Source organism: Lytechinus pictus, chromosome 3 (assembly GCF_037042905.1).
Source record: "Lytechinus pictus isolate F3 Inbred chromosome 3, Lp3.0, whole genome shotgun sequence".
Classification (NCBI taxonomy): domain Eukaryota; kingdom Metazoa; phylum Echinodermata; class Echinoidea; order Temnopleuroida; family Toxopneustidae; genus Lytechinus; species Lytechinus pictus.
This window is the reverse complement of record NC_087247.1, coordinates 24963798-24986804: the sequence shown is the minus strand read 5'-3', so window position 1 is coordinate 24986804 and position 23007 is coordinate 24963798. Positions and strand designations below refer to the sequence as shown.

Genomic DNA, 23007 nt, shown 5'->3' with positions numbered 1-23007 from the left:
CTTCTGCAATGTTGCATTGGGCAATACTTTTAAGACGTACATTGACAAACTAAACGTTTTAAAGAAGAAAATTTTGAGGCCTATCACCAATTCAACTTTCAGACATCCTAGTAAACCCTTATTCATTCAGTTAAAGTTGCTTCCACTTGATGAGTAAGTTGCATTTAATCCTTTGATTTCACGTTTAATCTTCGTTTTTGTCCACAAATTTGCCACCTTAAAGACATCTTCCCCCTTACTCCCAAATACATAATTACAATACACGGCAACAAAAGTTATCCACCGACATTATGTAAGAACTAATTTGAATTCTTTCATAACATCTTGTATTAAAGGACAAGTCCACCCCAACAAAAACGTGATTTGAATAAAAAGAGAAAAATTCAACCAGCATAACACTGAAAATTTCATCAAAATCGGATGTAAAATAAGAAAGTTATGACATTTTAAAGTTTAGCTTATTTCTAACAAAATAGTTATGTGAACGAGCCAGTTACATCCAAATGAGAGAGTCGATGATGTCACTCACTCACTATTTCTTTTGTTTTTTATTATATGAAATATGAAATATTTTGATTTTCTCGTCATTGTCATGTGAAATGAAGTTTCATTCCTCCCTGAACACGTGGAATTCCATTATTTTAACATTTTGTGCTTCAGGCAAGGAGGTCCTAATCGTCAAATCCGTAAAAATTGAAATATTGTATTCAAACAATAAAAAACAAAAGAAATAGTGAGTGAGTGATGTCATCGACTCTCTCATTTGGATGTAACTGGCTCGTTCATATAACTATTTTGTTAAAAATAAGCGAAACTTTGAAATGTCATAACTTTCTTATTTTACATCCGATTTTGATGAAATTTTCAGCATTGTGCTCGTCTGATTTTTCTCTATTGATTCAAATCAACATTTTTCTGAGGTGGACTTGACCTTTAAAGAGTGGAACTGCATGGTTGCCTGCTGATATGAGGAACTGTACAACTCTTTATTGGTTAAAACTACAATGTAAAATATATCTCTTTGATAATCTGGGTTAAATCTAGTATAGAAAATGTGGTTCTATAAAACCACGAGTTATCACGTATGCATGGCCAGCCTAGTCGTCTGTGTGTGTTGCATTTTGCTTATATATCTCTGGGTTTTTTTTTCTGTACATATCTGTATTTTATTCTTATCATGTACAGTATGTTCCTTCACTGTTTACATCTCATTCATTGTAGGGCCCCACTCAAAAGTTCTGCTTTTTAGGGGTCCTTGAAAACCTCCCATATATGTTATTTATCCTTTTGTATTATCAGTTCATTGATTTGTACTTATATGTCTGGTCTCTTAATAAATTAAACTTGAACTTGAAACATTTTCATAAATTTATGAAACATAGTATTTCATTATCATATGAATGTTTTCTTTTGTGAGTAATTATTCAATAGCTGTTTTCAAAGTCAGCACTGCTCAAATCTTGTAATGCAGGCGAGACTGCCAGAGGCGTTCCACTTAGGTTATAGTAAGTGTTAGGCATAGATCTCTATGGTGTTAGGCAATAAGATGGAGAACAAAAGAAGATATGATGCACGCCCTCTACGTTCGTTCGTTAGCTCTTGTCGATGTCGGGATTACCAAGCCAAGCCCAAGCCTCGTGCATGCTCGTGTAGAATAAACTCCCTTTTCCTGCTTTTAGAGAGGGTTGACTGTGGGCCGTACGTCGTACCGCAGCTGGATCTAATGTTCTTCGTGAAATTGTATGCATCTTATGATTTCATGGTGAGTAAACTAAATTTATCCTGGATTAATTCACGAGCACTACAAATAACATTAACAACATGATTGGCAATGCATGCAGCCGAGTGCGTTAGTTGAAATGCAGAGCACGCTTGCGGCAAGCTTGCGGCTAGCGCCCAGTGGCAGTGTGCGCTCTGCACCATGTGAAGAAACCGAGCTTTCTCTGCATTTACTTTTATTTTACGCACGACAGAGCAAGTGCATTATTTGTTTTATAAAATAGCAACACAGAAACAAATTCTTATATAGTTACAGAACAGTTTTGTTGGACTTCTACCACACTGGTCTGCCTTTTAGGTGGAGCGTGCAATGTTATTTATACAAACAATGCATGCAGCCGAGTGCGTTAGTGGAAATGCAGAGCAATACCGGTACTGCCACTAAGGCACTAGCACGCGAAGTTTCTTGAGATAGGTGACGCACTGTGCACGAGCCGCTTGTGGCGAGTGCCCAGTGTGCTCCATCTGAAGAAACCGAGCTTTCTCTGCATTTACTTTTACGCACGACAGAGCAAGTGCATTATTTCAATATTTGTTTTATAAAATAGCAACACGGAAACAAATTTTAAAAAAGTTACAGTACAGTTTTGTTGGACTTCTACCGCACTGGTTTGCTTGAGCGTGCAACAGGGAAAAAATTAAAAAAAAATTTTTCGGGGGCTCCATTTTCAATTTTTTGTAAAATTTTGGGGGCTCCATTTTTACCTTTCGGGGGCTACTTTTTGCTTTTCGGGGGCTCTTTTCAAATAGGCCTACTACTTTTTTGTATTTTGAGGAATACCTGTTCACCTATTCGAATTATTACTTATTGTTTAATATTGTATGATTTTTTAAGTTATTTTTTTCATGCTTAGAATCTTGGATGTGGGTGTGTGTGTGTTTGTGTGGGTGTGACTGTGAGTTGAACTTGGATATAAATGAATTCAATATCTAATTTCTACTCCATCTATTCCAGTAGTCAGTACAATAAACTGTACTTGGCCATGTTATAAAAGGCCCACATCACATACCCTAACTTTTCCTAAAGTTCTTTGAAAACGCAGATCTCCACGAAAATTGCATTTCTCTATGGGGGAGTCTAAATTTGGTGAAATGAACTCATTAATATCTTAAATATACATGACAATGAAGAAATCATCAAACTTTTTTGGCAGTTTTTAATAATATACCCGAAATGTAAACTCTGTCTGAAACAGAAAATCACCATCGTTGAGGCCTTTACTGAGCGAATTGTCTCCCAGAGCTCTGGCAGAGAGACAGAGCTCAGACTGGCGAGCTAGTACAAACGCCTATGCGGGCGGGCGTGAGCCTCCCGCGGCCTTGTAAAATAGATGGAGCTTTGTTTGATGATTTATTGTCTGATATTTACCTCATCCACTAGAAAAATAAAACAAATTATTTTTAAGTAATAATCAACGAAAAATGTAAGTTATTTTGGATGTAATCATAGGCCGTTTTGAAAAGCAAAGCCGAATGACAACTCACCAATGCAAGGTTACTAGACTCTGGGAGTTATTTCCTGTGTAATTCGAATTATTTTATCACAGAATTGTGATATCTGTAGGGGAAAATGTGCATTAGAAATTGCACATGGTGGTAGTCATAATGGACCCCTATACATGCAACCGTTTCCCGACCTTTGCGTTGATATTTTTTTCATACCATGTGTATGGAAAAACGTGGTACAGAAAAAAAGACGCAACTTCGGAATTTGAAACTGTGATCCTCGCTATTTTCAAGGCTTGTTCATGATTTTGAGTGCGGATTTTTTATGTTTAAAATGGTAAGCGGAGCTCGAGCATATGGCGCTCGTGGGCCGCTGAGTTGTTATTGCTCGGCAATAATTTCGGGGGCGACATTAAGATTTTATGTCGCCCCCGAAAGCATGATTTTGGGTGATTTCGAGGGCGACTTTAGGCATTTCCGGGGCGAATTCGCCCGCCGCCCCCGTGTATTTTTTTCGCTGGCGTGCAATGTCAATTTTCTTTGCGCACCTTTTGCACTGCCGTGCAGTGCACAAAAATAGTTGGATGTCATGTGACGCGTATTGGCCAATCGCGATGCTTGAAATAATACACCTATTTTATAACAATTTTTGTTGCGCACCGAACACCCACTCACACTAATACGAGGTTAGTACGGTATATATATGGTAGTGGATCGTATTACCGAACACTTTTCATGAATTCAATCATATCAAACACATTATTCTCATAAAATTCACCAACATTTCACCATAAATACACAATTACCTACAAAATATAAATATGTAAAAATTTTGCCGAAATCGTTTTTCCTTTAGGCCTATACAATATTAGCTTCCAATTGGACCCCTCTTCGCATGTGAAATATTTTGGTCACTTGAAAAAGGTATCGTATTACCGAACGTGTGTTTTCTATTGGAAAAGTTGAGAAAAAAACAAAATCCCTGATGAGCTATTTTGACCATATTTTATTATTTTTAGAATATTAAGACTTTGAAAAATTGTTTTTTACCATTTTTCATCATCTTTCTATTCAAGTTCTCTTTGGAAGGATGTTGCAAAATTTTGAGCGTATGAAATTATTTTCTGATGCGTATGATGCGCGCGTTCGGTAATACAAGGCCTGTCGGATATACAATCACTCACTATACTAACCTCGTACAAGGGACCGTGTTTGACTCGGATTTGAAGTAGTCGGCAAACATCGCTTCATTGCTGAAGTAATATTTGCCGAAACTCCTTCTCGCTACGCACCGGGGCTCTTTCCGGTAAGTAGCAATACATAAAAGAATTATACATATGATTTTGAAATGATTTCATGATAAAAAGAGCAAATTTCGCTTACCTCATCCTAGCAAGTGACTTCGTTTGTCTCTTCTACGGAAATACAAGGAAGCCCGTTGGTGGCGCTAATAAATTTCACAACCTTGATTCAGCTCCTCGGTAATTTTATAACTGTGTCTAAATTTTTTGAATGTGCAATTCTTATGATTAATTTACTAATTATGGGCACCAATAAATGAAATACCTTAAAAAATATAATTCCAGATTACTATTGGTGATGATAACACTTTTTTGCAATTAATTTAAAATGATGACTAATAAAATAAAATTGAAAAAAATACACATGCCTGGAACGAAACCAGCAGTACAAGCTTTAACGAACGTCAATAATACGGTAAACCAAAGTCTATACAATGAAAAGATTGGACACTTCACGGACTTCGCGTAATGCCTTGCGTGGATTTGCGTGTAAAATAGTGTAGGTGCCTAGTCTTTCCCTTGTCGTGTCTTTGATATGAATATAAATCGCGCGCCCTCTTTAGGAGAAAATTGATATCCACGCCAACCAATTTTTATCTCCGTGAAATCTTCACTAAAGATCAAGAAAATATACATATTTTTTTAAAGAAACTTCAAGGAGAAGTCACGGAAGGATCTAAATGATTCAGTAAGTGTCATAGCAGAATGTGAAATACCAGATTATGCGTGATATTTTATGTGGGCAAAAGCCCAATCTATTTTCAATGTGTCGTGTGTGTCGTGTGAATATGACTGATATTCCTTCGCACGCGAGACGATATGAACCCATGGGTGCCGAACACCGTTCCCTTTTGCACTACCGCGTGCATGCCAAATAAAAAGTTGGATGTCGTTTGACGCGTATTGGCCAGTCGCGATGCTTGAAATAATACACCTATTTGATTAAGTCCATTCACTGCCGTTTTGCGTTTAATTTCGTCAGCGCTGGCAACTTCTTTCCACTCCCATTACCTCGAGTAATGTTCTTGCAGGCTCCACTTCACTACCGCTACACTACGCTCCACCTACCCGAACATCAAGACAGTGAACTCGTTCGGATACTCCGAGTGGCAAAGGTGGGAAAAAATGCACATTTATTGTAAAAAATATATTAAAAAAAGACATCAACATTAAGTAAAAGCTAAATTTTTTACTCTTCACCCTTATTTCACTCCGACTCCATCCTCCGGTCATCCTCAAAATTGGTGATTTTTGGCCAGTATCTAATTCCTCACACGTATTATTCACGGCCGATTTCAAAACATCGCACGCGGTCGACGGGTCAGCGGTCCCGCTTGCAAATTATTGGATTATACGGGACGGTACGGTTCAGGATTTCACATGCGGGTTACAACATTATATATGGACCACGGCACTAGTTCTAATGTTAAATATGAAGGGAATTCCCTTCTGGACTATTATCTCCTCCACAGTGGCATAGGCTGCCTTGTCTAGCCTCCGTGATCAAATGACAATATCAAAATCATAAAAAAATATGATCACGGAGTCCTCTAGAGTCTAGGCTAGTTAAAGGGCATGAAGGGTAAGTCAAACTGGCAAATTTTTTTTTGTCAATTCTTAAATATTCATGAACATACTATCTTTCCTTGTCACATCTTCTTGTCCAACATTCTGCTGCTTTCATGGCCTATTGTCATCAGCGACATCCTCACAGCATTATTGTTATCAAGATCCTATTTCTAATTTTATTTAATTTTTTTTTAATTTGCAGGTAAAAGATATTTCCTGCCATTATGAACTCACACAATAACTACCCAAATAGACAAGGTGAACGTGGAAGGTTCAGCCTATCTTCTGGCAGCATTCTTGGTCCACCTCCTAACATTCAACGGCTAGATGACTCAAGGTCCATACGCTCAAGAGTTATGAACACGTATCAAACCGGGAATGCTCCGAACCAGTACCAAACTGGGAATGCTCCAAACCAGTACCAAAGTGTGAATGCTCCAAACCAGTACCAAACTGGGAATGCTCCGAATAAGTACCAAACTGGGAATGCTCCGATGGTCAGTTATCCTCAGTTGTCCAGTTATTCTAATAGAACGAATGTCGGTGATGGAGTCACAAGTGGAGCTGGTGACAGAAGACCATCTAGATGGGATATAGATGACAATGCCCATGACATGGCTAGATTGGGAAGCAATAGGAATGACAATAATTCTCACAGAAAATCACCAGGTAAGTGTTTAAAGCTGGAAAAAATATTAGATACAAATGGTTAATCTTTTATGACTTTTGGCCTTATGATTGTAATCAGATTATTGTTTTATAATCTAAAGCAGAGTTTAGCATCATGCTTGAGTGATTAAGCAGGACTTCCACTGTATTGTGTCTTTGAAAATCATTATCTTAAAAGGTGGTTGAGAAATTGTACATCATAATCTTACAGTGTGGAATAATATCATTTACCAATGCCACTTATTTTTTATTAGACTTCCACAATTCAAATTTTATAAGCACATTTTATTTGGAAAATGTTCCATTAAAATTTTGTCAAATCCTATGAAAAAATTTCAACACAAAAATTTGGTTTTGCGATAATATAACAGCGTAAAAGCAACTTGTGATGGACTTCAGGATTTTTATTCCAGGATTTTTATTCCATGATTTTGTATTCCAAGGAGGTAAAGGAAATAAAGGAAGGGATAACCAAGGAAGAGGAAAATCAAATTACGACTCATCATCTGATCGGCAACCTTATAAGATGGATTACCAGACTTCAAGCCAAATTGGACAAGTCTCTTCCAAACCTGACCTTTTCTCTCTGTCAAGAGATACACCCAGGGATATGCCAAGGGACATACCCAGAGACATACCCAGAGACATATCCAGGGATATAATTAGGGACATACCCAGGGATATGCCCGAGGACCCAAGGCAAAGGGAGGATGTGTCAAGAGCAGACTTTGACTTTGGCGGAAAATCCAATCAGATGAGCCCTGATGTAACAACTGAATACACTGAAAATCTGGCAGCCAAGGTTCAGATGCAGAAGGCATTCTTGCAAGAACAAGCTTTGCTCCTTGAGATGTAAGATTACCCCCCCCCCTCCCCCACTCAAATTCATTTATTTCACATCTGTAAAAAACATACAAGATACAATATATCGAGATCAATCAAAATGATTCCATAGTAAAGGAGTAAAGGAGTAATGAATATTGTAAAATGACAAATTAACAAAAATAACAAAATACATAGGGTAATGAATGCGATGTGGGGGAATAGCAAAAGCCAAATAGACCTATCTAGGCTACTCCCTGATTAACATTCATTACCGAAAAAAGACCATCCTGCAATCAATTGATTAGATTGCAAGAAACACACATTTCAAAATAAACGAAATCAACAAACTAATGAAAAATTTGAAGAAAAAAAATAACAACTACATTACAAAAAATATGTTTAAAAAACATACACATAAAAGCAAGCAAGCTTATTCACTGAGAACATGGTGAAGTATACATATTTAGAAGGTAAGACTTACATCTTACTTTAAATGAATTTAGCAAAGGACTTTCTTTTATTTCAGGGGGCAAACTGTTCCATATGAGTGGTCCACTATAACTTATGACTGTTCTTGAGAAAGAAAAGCGGTAAAAAGGAATGTATAAATTATCAGAATTTCTCGTATTATATTTGTTTACACTGCGATTTGTTTTAAAATAACTGTTAAATGAGTTAGCTAATTGATGTTTAACCCTGTCTAGGCTGGGAGGGGGCCTTGGAGCCCCCCCCAACGATTAGCGCAATATTTTTGGCGCATGAAATTGTTTTACCCCGCCGCTCGCTGATTTTCTACTTTCAAGTCTTGCGCATCTTTTGAGACCAATTTTGAGACACCCGGGTATGTGGTTCCGAAATTACACAACATTTTGTAAGTGCATGTCAGACCAAAAATTGCTCAAAAATGTGATTTCATGTACAAAGTCAATGCAAACTGTTTTTTAACCAAAAATCATAAATGCATGATTATTTTTAGTTTTGCTGGTTCATCGTAATGAACAAGCAAATCAAATGAGTATATCCAGTTATCTCGTAAATAAGAAAATAAACATAAGTATTTTCATAATTTTATACTGTTTATGATCTCAAAAGAGTCCCTGACAAAGTTCATCGAAAAAAAAGAAAAACAAAGAAATACTTAAGAAATTGCAAAAAACAGTGTAATATATAAGAAATTCATGTGATATCGCAATTTTTATCTCGCCTGCATAAGCGAGACTAGGTGCCGCTTTTCCGAGGGCGTACTAATTATGCATAAATTAACATAATCACTTAATAGCAATTTGAATGAAATTATTACTATGCAATTTTGTAGATTATGTCCCAGACAACCGCCAATTTTCGGCGTGATCGCTCAATTGACGGCCGAGATCTCAAGGGCCGGCATTTGATCTCCCAAAATACCCTGGCCTAGATAGGGTTAAGACATCAGGAACTAATTCCTTATTTTCCAAGTTTTTTTTTTATAAAGTAAGGCAAACATGATTTTTTTCACTGATGCCTCTGTTGAGTTATTTCTTAATTAAAGGAGAATGAAACCCTTGAAACCAGCTGAATCCATATCAAAGAGAAAAATCAAAGAAACATATTGTTGAAAGTTTGAGGAAGATTGAATGAATAATAAGAAAGTTATGAGCATTTGAATGTTGAGATCACTAATGCCATGTAGATCCTCCCATTGGCAATGCGACCAAGATCTGTGATGTCACACACGTACAACTCCCTCATTACTTTAGTACTTATATCACCTATATTCTCACTTTTATAGAGTCTATCACAAGGTGAGGTGTTCTCTTTATGAGAGGACAAGTACAGAGGTTTCACAACATTATATCATTGATGAATCGTTTGTCGTATGATTAGAATGAGCAAAAAGAGATGTTTTGGGGTATATTTTCAGTGTCCAAAAGGGGAGAGTTGTTCATCTGTGACATCATAGATCTTGGTCGCATTGCCAATTGGAGGATCTCCATAGCATTAGTGATCTCGACATTCAAATGCTCATAACTCTTCTATTGCTAGTCCTATTTTACTCAAACTTTTGTTGATCTTATTCTTTGATTTTTCTGCTTTCACAAAAGCTAAGTTGCTCCAATAGTTTCATTCTCCTTTAATGGTCATAGCCCTTTTGTAGTTATGCTTATTAATGCAATGCTGAAAAGGTTGCAGTTCCTCAGTAAATTAGTTTTCATTTTCATCACCCATTTACTAAAACTTGGAAATCATGGAGTCTGGACGTCTTTGTCTTCCAAATTAATTTACTCGGTTATGCATGGTGTCACTCAGTGATATAAATAAGGTATTAAAAAGATGATGAATTGCTCTTTTACATTCTTGAAAATGTAAATTGCATTATTCAATGATTACTTCATATTAGCTGTCTAAATTTGAATTAATTTTATTCTGATACTGTACAAACTAAAGAAGGAAATTAAAGCATGAAAGTTGTCTGTAGTGAAAATTTCCAATGTAGATTTTATATGCCACATTGTATTAAAATGAAATGTTAATACTCCTTTTATAAAAAGTACACCATTTATTCACAAACTGTCTTTAATTAAAGGGGCAGTCCACCATGAAGATGCATTGATTTAATCTCACTAGATTAGGAGGAGCTGCTAGTCTGTGTCGTCACAAATAAAATCTTTTAAAATTTACTACTCTGTTATTCGTTGACAGATTTTCTTCAAATTTTCTGCTTTTATTAGGATAAATTCAACTTATCAGGGTGATTTTCCTGTTTAATATATTGATTCCTTGCTGACATTATCACTGTATGTGCTTTTCTTAATTTAGGGAGCGTAATAAGATAATGATGGAAAAGCAGCTAGACATGAGGCGCCATTTAGAAGAATCCAGACACGACATTCAGTGGATGAGTGGAAGCAGAGGACAAGATGGAGAAGGAGGTAGAGGACTTGGTGGTGGAGGGGGTGGTAGAGGGTTACCAGGCTTTGGAGGAGGCATAGGACAAGGTGGTGGTGGAGGCAGAGGACAGGGCGGTGGAGAATTCATTGGACAGCAGGGCTTTGGAGGAGGCAGAGGGCAACAAGGCTTTGGGGGAGGCAAAGCACAAGGCGGTGGTGGAAGAAAAAGGCAGGGCCGTGGAGGAAAAGGACAACAGGGCTTTGGAGGAGGCAGAGGACAAGGCAGTGGTGGTGGAAGAGGACAGGGCGGTGGAGGAGGCAGAGGGCAGCAGGGCTTTGGAGGAGGAAAAGGACTGGGTGGTGGAGGAGGAAAAGGACAAGGCAGAGGAGGCTTTGGGGGAGGCAAAGGACAGGGCGGTGGCGGAGGAAAAGGACAAGGCGGTGGAGGAGGCAGAGGCCAACCAGGCATTGGTGGAGGCAGAGGACAGTTCAGTGGTGGAGGACAAGGTGGAGGAGGCAAGGGCCAACAGGGTGGTGGTAGAAAAGGCAGGCGCCAGTCAGGAGGAGACCAAGGTGGAAGAAACTTTGGTGGGGCACAAAGACAGCAGATGCATGGTCGTGGAAGACAAGGGGGTTCCCAAGACCGGTCTCAAGACAGAAATAATGGTGAAAAGCAACAAGGCCAGAAGCGCAAGATGGACTCACCAGGTATATATATTTTCTTACGTCCTCACATGTCACTAACTTTAAAACACCATATTCCCACTTCTATAGTGGGGATCATCATCACCCCACATTTGTGCTAGAAACAATCCAACAAAAATATTCTTTAGGCAACCAATCCTGGAACCAAATTTATCATTTAGGCAAGTCCCAAAAACAAATATATTCAAATGGAACCACTTTATTTCATATTTACATTATCTGGTTGGACATGAAATTGATTTTCTACACTTCTTGTGTCAACCCTGCGTGGCACAAGTTAGACATTTAGGTGCTGCCTTTCTAATGGCGGTAGCAATAGTGTTTTCATCAAAATTACATCTTAACCAAGCTCAAGTATTTAAGTATTATGACTTGAAGTAAAGGGACATAGGGTTATTCAAGTATCACTGATTATTTAACATGAGTTTCAGGTTACGCGTAGAGACAAGGGTCATTTACTGTCAATTGTCCATGACCATGATGTGGTTTAAGGTTAAGAATGAGTATTAGTCTTTAATAGTCCGTATTCCATAAAAAATACAGATTATGAAGTATAAAATCATGTAATGTCAGGTCACTATTGGAGTAAGCTTTAGGTCATCTCAGCTAAAACACTTGGATGAAACTTTATATTTTGTCATTGTTTCATTTACCCAAATAGTCTTATTTATTAATTCCCTTATTCCTTGGACATCCAAAGTATTGTCCCTAGTGTCCTTGGATTATCAAATTGTGTATTCAAAATATTATTGGAAAAGGGAAGTGCTTGATATAAGTATCAAAAAGTCAAAACAGTCAAATATTGAATTGCGTAATGCAGACAAGACAGAGGCGTTCCATTTGCTTTTGTCTCACCTGTGTTGCAGAGCAAGACTACAGGAAGCCGCTTTTCTGATGGCGGCAGTGACGGCATTGTTGACAGCATTGAAAATCTTAGGTTTAGGGTTCAGATAGTCACTGGCACAAACATAATTTCATATAATTAATAACTTAAAAATTATAAAATGATAAAAAAAATATTTTATTTGTATTTCCTAGTTTATATCCAGCTCTTTGTGCAATAGCCCAAGTTAAAGGTTAAACCTATATATATATAGATAGTATATTTATTATATATCCATGAATCGTGGCAATATAATTACTTTACGGTACTTAATGTTCCTAACCAGTTAATTAACATGAAACATATATGAAATGATAGTGAATGTCAATGAGCTTACACATTTTACTAATAATGAGATGTATTAAGATAAGAATAAATGTTATAAAAAGAGCAACCAATATTCTAGAGTTATTTTTTTCAGGAAACAGTGGAAATAAGAATCAAATAGCAGGAGGACCACAAAATATTCCCCCTTTGATGTCTCCAAACCAACCAGCAATGAAACGGATGGCCGTTGGACAAAATGTAAGATACGTATATTGTATTCAATTAATAATTACAGGGGTTATATTCCTCCAATTTAAATTGGAATTCTGATTTTTGGAAATTAGAAGTTGGCTTTAAACCTTTATTAATATATTTTTTGTACTAAACTCTGTGTGGGATTCTCATCAAAATTACACCAAAAAATTAGTAACAAAATGTTTTATCAATGTTCATTCTTTTTTTTAATTTCTTACCTATTTCTTGTTTTTTATGTTTTTATTTTTTTTTGATGAAAATAGTTAGTGATAGGAGTTGTATCATTAACAATTATAGGGCAAAAGCAAATTATCTCTGATGATAGAGATATGAATTTTTGCTAGAAATAGTTTCCATTGGCTTTGACATTTTTGTACATGAAATCACATTTTTGAGCGAATTTGGGTCATGATTTCTGAACCATGCACATGGGTGTCATAAATTTTGGTATCAGAAGTTGCTTGAAACTTGAAAGATTTTTTTTTCAATCAACGAGGAGTCAGGAGGGCACTTTTACTGTACAGATTTATCATGAAAATTTTTGAGGGAGGCCGTTTTTCATTCATGCTGTTTTCTTACTATACATGTAGCTAGCCACTGCATTCAAATTATTGTACCTGTGTATGTAATTTTGTCTATTACATGTATCTATGTTTGTTAATGTGTAATGTGACATTTGTAATTTATTTTTCTGTTTTTTAGCATATAAGTATTGTGAATTTTTAATTGTTTATCAATAAATTCAGAAACACCTGTTGAAAAAAATCCCTCAACTCCTTGGTATTGATAGGGTTGAGGCCATTGGTCATAAATTTGAGTAAAATGAACTGACTTTTTGTGTTCTGGAAATCAAAATCTTAAATAAAAGGTTAAGAGACATTTAATTTTCAAGATTTTGAAATTACAAATCTATATTGTTGGTAACTGATCATGTGAACATAATAATTTCAGGTCACTGATATGTTAGAGGTAATTTCAGATCAATCAGCTTTGAAATAGATATTTTGTTCATCATTCAAAGTATTTGGTTTGATGAATATGGTTATTAGATGTCACTTATTCTTTGAATTAAATAAATCGCCTTTTATCCAAGAATGATAAGAAACTGGATGGTGCGAGGCGATATTTCGATTTTGAAATTATGTGCTATTGAAAAAAAAATTAAGTGTTCTATAATGGTAGGTAGTTAACAGACACATCGTGTTTTTCTGTTCTCAACAATATAGCATAATTTTACTCCATTGTTCATCATATCCTAGACGCCTGGAGATAAGGCTGGAGATAGAGGTCAAGCCCCTGGAAATAAAAAAAGAAAGCGCCGCAAAGCTAAGAGACAATCATCGTCAGGCCCTGGGTTTAGCCCAAAAGGAGGGAATGGGTCAAATGCTGCTGCTAAGGGTGGCCTTGCAGGTTCTATTCATGGAGGGAATACCAACAAGCAGGTTAATAGTGGTGGCAACAAAGGTGGAAAACCAAACAAATCGGTTAGTTATTATTCAAAAATGCAACTCCCATTGCTGAACAAAATATTAAATGTGTGCTCACTCATGAATGACTTCAAAGATCATTTATATTATAATACATTTCTACGTAGAATTTAGCCATTATATGTAACAACCAATGTAGCAAGTTATTTTTCACAAAATGTTTTCTTTGAAAAGTTACACCCTTTTTAAAGGTCTCTTGGTTTTTTATATTGCAATTTTCATTGATATAATTTTTGTGTATTTATTGAAATAAAGATGATTTTTTTTTTCAGAAATGAATTTTATAGAAATGCAACAAACATTGAACCATTTGATGTGACTATCTATTTGAATGAAACCTTTTACAGGGAGATGCTGGTGTAAGCAAAGCAGAAGGGGAATCTGCAACTGCTAAACCTTCAGACAAGACTGGTCAGTCCTTGACCAAAAAGTCTGACCAGGCTCAGAAATCGCCTTGTACAACCAAGGCTGATTCTGCAGCCACTGCTGATTCCCAAACCAAATCTGGACCAGCATCCAAGTCAGTTCCAGAAGACCAAGTGGAAGAATTAACCGTTTACAATCCGAACGTCTCTGTGGGTAGGTTACCACCGTGAGCCTCCAGGCTATAGATGATCGTTTATCCCAACACCCCTCACGTTTATTTTACTATTACTATCTCTCCTGCCATGGCTAATGACAAATGTCCTAATTGAAAGTAAACGTATGATCAGGTTGTGTATGAGTTAGAAGCAAGTGTCTCTTTCTCTTATCTTCCTGTCTATACAGACTCTTTTGCAAAGATATTTGCATTGAAAATTATGGCTAGTGTTCTCCTAATGCTAGGTTCCTACTGTTGTGCTATTTTCATGAACATCAGTTTGCTTTTAGTAGCTGATTGTAGGAATAACGCATTGACCTTAGGGACAGTGCTTATTCTCGTTCTTAACTCTAGTCTCCTCAAGTGACAGTGCTCAGAGGCTTCAAATCGTGCGAGGTTGATGTGTTGGTTTAGTCCAATGTAAATCTTAACCCACGATTTTGGAGTATGATTAGATATTAGGATTTGATAAAACATGGTGCACATATGATTGACAATCATCTTGATTGTAGATTTTTTTCTTTTTAATATTAAAAAGAAATATGCCTATGATCATCACTATTGTGACAAATGACTTCAAAATCTTAAAAGAACTGAAATAATTACCCTGATTTCTGATTTTATTCTTGATGCGAATTGTGATAGTGGGAACCTAGCATGTAAAGGAAACTTGATGTCCAGATCCTAGATGCCATAATAGGACCTGGGAATAAGGGCAATATTGGCCATAGAGTCAGAAGGTGCGCTGGCATTAGTATCATACTGATGCAAGTGTTGAAAGTAAGCATAGACAAGTCATTGGTCAGTGGGCAGTTTTTAGTGGTCTGGAGTAACAGATGTATTTGCTTATGCTGCTAAAGATAAAAACTTTGTTAATGCACAAAACTAGAATTGTTCAAATTTTTATTGAGGGTTAGTGGAATACATATGCTCCTCAACATTACCACTGTGAAGCAATGTGAGTGTACCACAAGACTCAGAATTGAGGGTCAGCAAAGCTGATATAGCATAGCTTGCCTAAGACACTTATCCGGATGCACCCGTATCTGGAGGATGTGGTCTTTGCATATCTTTATCATGCTACCACTGGCTGACTCCTCTAATGTGGTATACATGATTTGATGGGACATCACAAAGACACGCAAAGACTGCCAATTCACTTTCTTTTGCATTTTCTTTTGCAATATTCAAGTGATGAATTGCAAGTCCTTGATAAATGGCCCACTCACTTGCACAGTAAGGTAGCTTAACAAAGTCGTATCCATTGGCTTTTACTGGCTTTGAATCATGCGTGATTTTGAAGTGACTATCCCAACCATATATATCCCCCATTCGTTTGTCTTTGCAGAAAACCCAGTCAAAGGGGCTCATACTCTGGTCAAGTTGCCAAATCGTTCCAATATTGGACGCAATATCATACACTACTGCTACATTATGATTCTGTTATTCAAGAGCAGGGAATTCAAACTGGAAGTCAATTGTTCACTTATTGTATACACACTTTGACTACCAATTGAGTAGGACTTAATCTTTTTGTAATACTTTTTTGTCTTGCCTGCATAGCAGAGCGAGACTATAGGCACTGCTTTTCTGACGGTGGTGGCATCAATTTTGAAATCTTAGCCAGGGTTAAGAATTTGAAATGTCTTCATAACTTAAGAGAAGTATATGGACCTAATTCATGAAACTTGGACATAAGAGTAACCAAGTATTACTGAATATCCTACCCAAGTTTCAGGTCACATGACTAAGGTAAAAAGTAATTTAGGGTTAATGAACTTACACCATGTTGGAGGAATCAACATCGAAATCTTAACCAAGGTCAAGTTTTTGTCATAACATACAGATTTAGTTCATGAAATGTGGACAGATAAGTAATAGTGTATCACTTAATATTCTGCCAGAGTTTCAGGTTACATAACCAAGGTCAAAGGTCATTTAAGGTCAATGAACTTTGGCCATGTTGGGGGTATTTGTTGAATTGCCATCATAACTTTGGAAGTTTATGGATCTTTTTCTTGAACTGTGGACATAAGGGTAATCAAGTTTCACTGATCGTTTTGCAGTCTTAGGTCACATGATCAAGGTAATTTAGGGTCAAACATATTTAATTATATTAATGCTCTCTTATGAATAATTATTCAATAGTTGGTTTCAAAGTCAGCACTTCTGCTATATTGAATCACATAATGCAGGCGAGACTGCCAGAGGCTTTCCACTTGTTATGCTTATTCCCTGCTCTGTATATCATTCAATGTGGTTGACCTTACGGTTTGATGGTGTACCTCACTCTTTACACCTTGCGTAACAAGACTATGCAAACTTGGTCTGGTATTTCACACCTTCCGAAGACAAAGTACATGTATTAGCCTAAATTCAGAGAGTACTGCACAGTGATTGGTCAAGCTACAGACTATCTAGTTAGTCTTGATGACCTGTGTGCATGTTTAGTCACTGCCAGTTCACACTCTGTGGTTATCTTACCTCACAAGCTTGTTTTATGACTTATATAAATGTTATTTAAGAAATGAAAATCATTACCCTACATCTCTAATGGAAAAGTGTAATATCAATCCAATTAGAAGGGTTTCAGTATCAAGAATTGAATTTTGAAGAAGGCATTGCACTGCAAAAGAAAAGAGGGGTTCATATTTCCTTTTCAAGCATATTCTTGACATTGGATTTCTTCCATTGTCTTCTTCCAAAGTGAATGCACAAATATGAAAGTCAGATCTTGTTCTTTCAAACTGTGTAATAACTATTTATTTCTCATGATGGTGGTTGGTAAAATGATGTAGGGAGAAGGTTTGATCTCAATGGGGTCGGATGAAAGATATCTTTCATGTCCAACTTTCCACAGACCTTTAACAGCTTACAAATCCCAGGAATACAATTCACAGAATGTCGCCCTTTTTTATATGTCTAGATTCTATTCCTTTCTCATCTTACCAGGTGTACGACATGTGGTTCCTGTTACTGGATTCTTCTGCAAGCTGTGCCGTCGATTCTACACCAATGAGGCCAGCGCCTGGGTGACCCACTGTAGAACAGAGCCTCACTTCAATGTAGTCAAGGTATGGCAACCACCCTCTCCCTGTTATATACCAAGTAATTGCCATCATTGGTGGAGTGTGAGATGTAGTTACAATTCTTGGACCTCTTTCATAAAGCGTTACAACCTTGGTAACTAAGCCTTTATCTCAACTATCATGCTAACCTTGAGTTAATAATGATTCACCGTTGAACTCTCTTACCATGGTAGTTGCCTTATGGCAAAGTTAACTTAGTTGTAAACTCGTTATGACACAAGCTCCTGGTGTATTTTCTCCTATGATATCTGTATTTATTAAGTTTCGATACTTTCTCATAGATAAGTTATATCCATTTTAAATCTATTCATTATGAGTTTTGTTCGGTATTCTGAAATCCTTTTACACATCCTTTAAATGCTTCTCTCACTATTCACTACATCTCACCTGACCAGGACATTTTGTCTTATTTTTGTGCAGGAATTTAACAGGCTTGAAGAAGAGAAAAAAGCTGCAAGGGAGGCCAAGGCCGCAGAGGAAGCAAAGGCTGCTGAAGAAGCTAAGGCTGCTGAAGAAGCTAAGGCTGCTGAAGAAGCTAAGGCTGCTGAGGAAGCAAAGGCAGCTGAGGAAGCAAGGGCGGCTGAGGAAGCAAAGGCCGCTGAGGAAGCAAAGGCCGCTGAGGAAGCGAAGGCCGCTGAAGAGGCAAAGGCAAATGAAGAGACCAAAGCTACTGAAGAACAAACTGCCAGCATGGAAACCAAAACTGGTGATGAATCCAAGGTCACTGAAGAAACCCAAGAGGATGACAAGGAGTTTGATGAAGAGGAGCAAATGGATGTATCTACCAAAAATGCCAACATGGAAACCAATACTGGTGAGGAATCCAAGGTCACTGAAGAAACCCAGGAGGATAACAAGGAGTTTGATGAAGAGGAGCAAATGGATGCATCTACCAGCCAAGATATAGACCAATCCACAGGTTGGTGAGAGTGATAATGAAAATATATATTTTTTTTAAATTAAAAAATGGGTATGTTTACAAATCTTGGTTTTGATAGGACATGCAGTATACTTGACTTTTTTTTTTGCAGGAGTTTCTGCATTTATTGTAAAGTCAAAATAAATTTACAATACATAAACATAATCGTAGTATGACATGAAAGTACATTGTAATGTGACAAATTTATAGTAGTGTCATAACAAAATTTAGACATGAATACAATTTAAGGATAAGACAAAGTAGTGAAAAACAAATGCAGTGGCAAACTATATAAGCAAAATAAATGCTTGAGTAATAGCAGCCTACAGAGTCACAAATTGAAGGGTATTAACGTTGAAAGCTTCTTTGGTTATGTTTTGCAGAATATTAGGAAAAAAATTACTGATCAGGTATACATGGAAAGTTTAATTAAGGGAAGATGGATTCTATGGAGTACCCTATGGTATGAGATCTGTGGAATTGGAATTGATATCCTTGGAAAGAGTGAATTGCTTTCGAGAATGTTGAACAGAGGAAATCTCTCAACATGTTGGAAATGGAACAAAGTGTGAGAGAGAGGCCATATCAATGTGGAAACATGGTGTGGTTCAGACTCTCGGAGCTTTTGTTGGAATGCTCCCCAGGGAGTACAGAAAGTGCATACATTGTGTCCGGGCATGCCAGGATCGGATGACCAGGGTAAAAATAATATAAAGAAGGCGCTAAGAAACAGTGTATCAGCCATATATAAAATGTAACCATTAGTATTATTATTAATGTGCACAAGCGGTTTTACATAATTTTCTGATTTATGATCATCACAGGTCAGCTTAGTCAAGAAGATGCTAAACCTGAAATGACGTCTCAAGAAGAAGGGACGGAGGAAGTCAAGGACAAAGAAGAAGGAGCAGCAGAGGAAGGAGAAGGGCAGGAGGTGACAGATGTAGTGGGTGGAGATACTGAGGAAAAAGAAGAAGAAGGCATCGAAGACGGTGTGAAAGCTGATGATGATGATGATGTGGAAGAGGCTGAGGGGGAGTTTGAAGAAGAGGTGGTAATTGCAGAAGGAGCGCCGGAGGGGAAGAAGGTGACTCCTAGGAGGGGTGGTAGGAGAGGACGTGGACGTGGGAGAAGACGTTAGAGAGTTTTCGCAGGTCAATGTGGAAAACTCTCTTTCTGAAGTCCAGCCAGGGACAGATTCTCAATGAATCATTGTGAGGGAAGGAGAGTATGTTGAGGCATGTCATGCTTATGTATACATAGATATAAAGAATTTAGTTACAGAAGAGATGCGTTACATGAGTGGGTGAAGGGGGCTTGTGAGAGGGGATTGGAATGTAGTGAAAGATCTTTGGAAAAGATGTTGCTGAGAGCAAGAGACATGTGATTACATTGTTACCAGGGGGTGGGGTAGTTTACGGGGACTTGGGTATAATGAGTACAAGAACAAAACCTCTACCCAGGGATTTTCCGACGGATGAGAATGTACTTGTAGAAGAGTGCCTAAAACAGGTGAACGTTGTTATGTACATATTTCAAAGTGATTACAGCTTTGGAATTATTTTTTTCTTGTGATTAAAAACTTGTCCATGAAACATGAACTTTACAGTTGTCAAAATAGGATGGATAACAATTGTCTCCATATTACTAGATCATCTGTTTTACATAAGCAAATCATGTACATGTAGGTGCAAACAGTAGTGTTATCAAGGTAGACAAGGGGTACTTACCCCAGATGCCACATTCACCCATTTTCGGGATGGCACCCACCTTTGTTTAAGAAGAAGCTATAAAGTTTTGAAGGAATGATATTTCATTCTGCACCAAGTGCTATGCTTGTTAAATTTTTCACAGGGTGCAATACAGGATTGAACATTTCCTAATTTACTAGATACCAATGCAATTTTACTTCTTACCCTTGATATTTAGGGACACATGATATGGATTTATTGATAAGGAATAATGCAGCAAATCAAACATAAATTATACATTACTATTAAAAAAATATACAGGCTTCTGCCTAATTTTGGTATGATATTTGTTGGCTTTACTGCTGAAATCACCGTTTTCTCTGAATCAAAATATTTTGAAGAACCTTCAAGTAGATGAATATTCATTATGGAATTACCAGAGTAGCATAGAAATTGACTTGTTTTGAATATGTAAATGTATCTAGTTTTTATTTTAACATTAGTGTACCGGTATATGTTTTTTTCCCCTTTGTTTTTGTACATTTTTTTAAATAGAAAGTGATAAGAAGGGATTAAGATTCACTTGCTTTTGGTTCTGAAGAGCGTTGGCATTTGCCTTCACTTTCGATCTAGGCTCTGACATTCAAATCAAGATGCATGCTGTATGAAAGTCATATGGGCATCACTTTTCATGTGAAATTTGAACCATTTGGATGCCTGATAAGTAGAGTGTGGGAGAGATATGTGACCAACATGACATTGTATATTACCTAGTATATTTCTCATCTCAATGGCCTTACAGTCGCCAAAGGTACATTTGCTTTTTCAAAGGATTCTCTATAGCGGGTATTTCCCACGCTGTTCACAAAGTCTTTGGTCACTTCCCATTTTAGCTGACACCCATATGACTGTAATATAAAGTGCCATGATTCAAGAACAGGATATATTCTGCATTCATAGTTGGGTGTTTTGTAGCATTAAATGGTCTTATCGTTTTTCTGCAAAGTGTATACAGCATGCCATCTATTATCATATATGTCTTTTATTTTTACATGTTGACCTTTGTGTATAATTTTAACTTTTCACAATTTCATGTACTAAAGTAGTTTTTATTGTGCTTTATCAGAAGTGTTAAACAATTATCATTTTTGCTAAATTTTATTAACAGGAGTATACTGAGATTATGTTCATGATGTAAGAGGGTCTTTTTATGCCTTCTCATCATGTTACAATGATGTTTTAAAACAAAATCTTCCAAATTTTAAAATATTTCTAGAATCAATTTTTTATTTCATTTTTTCCAAGTAAATTATCATTTTATTTGAAATGCAGGAAATTCCAATGATTCTCTTGGTCATTCTTAGAGATAAATTTATTGTCATTTGAAATTCAAGTAATGTTGCCATTGTGACTAAATTTGTCCTTTTGTAAATGCATCCCCATAGAAACATAAAAACTTCAGAAAATGCAAATAGTTGGTTGATGATAGATTGTAAGATTGGTGTTTAGATACAATTGTAAATGTACATAGACCTGTTGTTTCTATCAATTAATTTTTTCACAAGATTGTGTGTTCTCACAGAACTTCTGTAGTAGACAAATATAGCATTCTAGAAATTTAAGCTTTTATTATCATGATTATTCTTGATACAAATGAGCTATTGAATTTTCTCATTTAAACAAGTGAATTGATTAGAAATTCATTCATGATAGACTTTACTAAGTAATTAATTAATTTGTTAAGTGATTATATCTTGCATTGTAAGCCCAAATTTGTGATAACTTTGTTATTTGTTAATAAACCACTGTGAATTTGTCTGAGCCAGATTTTTCTGAATCTAAATAATTTTTTCCTTGAAGTTTGGCTAATTTATGGTATTATTCATAATTCAGTGTGCTTCAAAATCTTTGATTTAATTTAAAGGGATCCTTTAAAAGGGGAGTTCACCATAAAGGGAAAGTTCAACTAAATACTAAAAGCAGGATTAAGTTTTTGCAAATATCCACCAAAAATTATCAGATTTATGAACTTTAACAAAGATTTAATTTTGTGATGTCACATGTGAGCAGGACCCCAATATGTCATGTGATGTACTGTAAATTCCTTAATTTTCTCAGAAATTTGAAAATGGTTGTACCAATCCATTCAATATGTTAGACTTATCATGTCATACACACTTCTCTGAGAAAAGGATTTTCAGTCTTCATAAACCATTATGAAACAGAAATTTATGAAATTGATATAATTATGGGGCAACCCCGGGGAGGCCACTTACATTGACGAGTGGATACCATGCGTGACCAAAAAAACACGTAAAAAGGATGTCTTTTTCAAGATAGGGCACGTTACGTATGTAACTTGATAAGGGTGTCAAAAACACAAAAATAATGAAAAAAGGGTATCTATTTCGCTAGGAAAGCTACGTGTTTAGGGTCAAATTTGCGGGGATGATAAAATAAAATAAAAATATTTTATAAAGGATGTCCTTTTGCCTCAACACAATGTGTTTAGAGTCCGATTTGCGCGAGGTGTGGAAGGAGGGGCCGTTCAAACCAAATGATGTGTAAAGGTAAAACCTACGACCGACGGACCCGTGACATAGCAATAAAATATTCCTGTACTTGTTTAGGGGTTCATTTCAGGGAATACTTGCCAAGAGTATCATTTTGTTTCC

At 36.6% G+C, this 23007-nt stretch overlaps 1 protein-coding gene across 1 annotated transcript; it reads left to right on the top strand.

The window, feature by feature from the left end:
- The first annotated feature begins 1598 nt into the window (after positions 1-1598).
- Positions 1599-22159, top strand: LOC129257563 (uncharacterized). The gene is made up of 10 exons (XM_064096688.1): positions 1599-1762; positions 6298-6764; positions 7208-7616; positions 10386-11164; positions 12466-12569; positions 13826-14050; positions 14401-14632; positions 17586-17707; positions 18143-18641; positions 19466-22159. The coding sequence occupies exons 2-10, from the start codon at positions 6320-6322 to the stop codon at positions 19780-19782; spliced, it is 3132 nt and encodes a 1043-aa protein (XP_063952758.1). The 5' UTR covers positions 1599-1762; positions 6298-6319; the 3' UTR covers positions 19783-22159.
- The last annotated feature ends 848 nt before the right edge of the window (positions 22160-23007 follow it).

What these genes read in the sequence shown, in the direction of transcription:
- LOC129257563 (XM_064096688.1), top strand. Translation starts at nt 6,320, where the DNA reads ATGAACTCACACAATAACTACCCAAATAGACAAGGTGAACGTGGAAGG. An exon ending in CTCACTTCAATGTAGTCAAG is followed by an intron (nt 17,708 to 18,142) that starts GTATGGCAACCA and finishes ATTTTTGTGCAG; the next exon opens with GAATTTAACAGGCTTGAAGA. An exon ending in AGATATAGACCAATCCACAG is followed by an intron (nt 18,642 to 19,465) that starts GTTGGTGAGAGT and finishes TGATCATCACAG; the next exon opens with GTCAGCTTAGTCAAGAAGAT.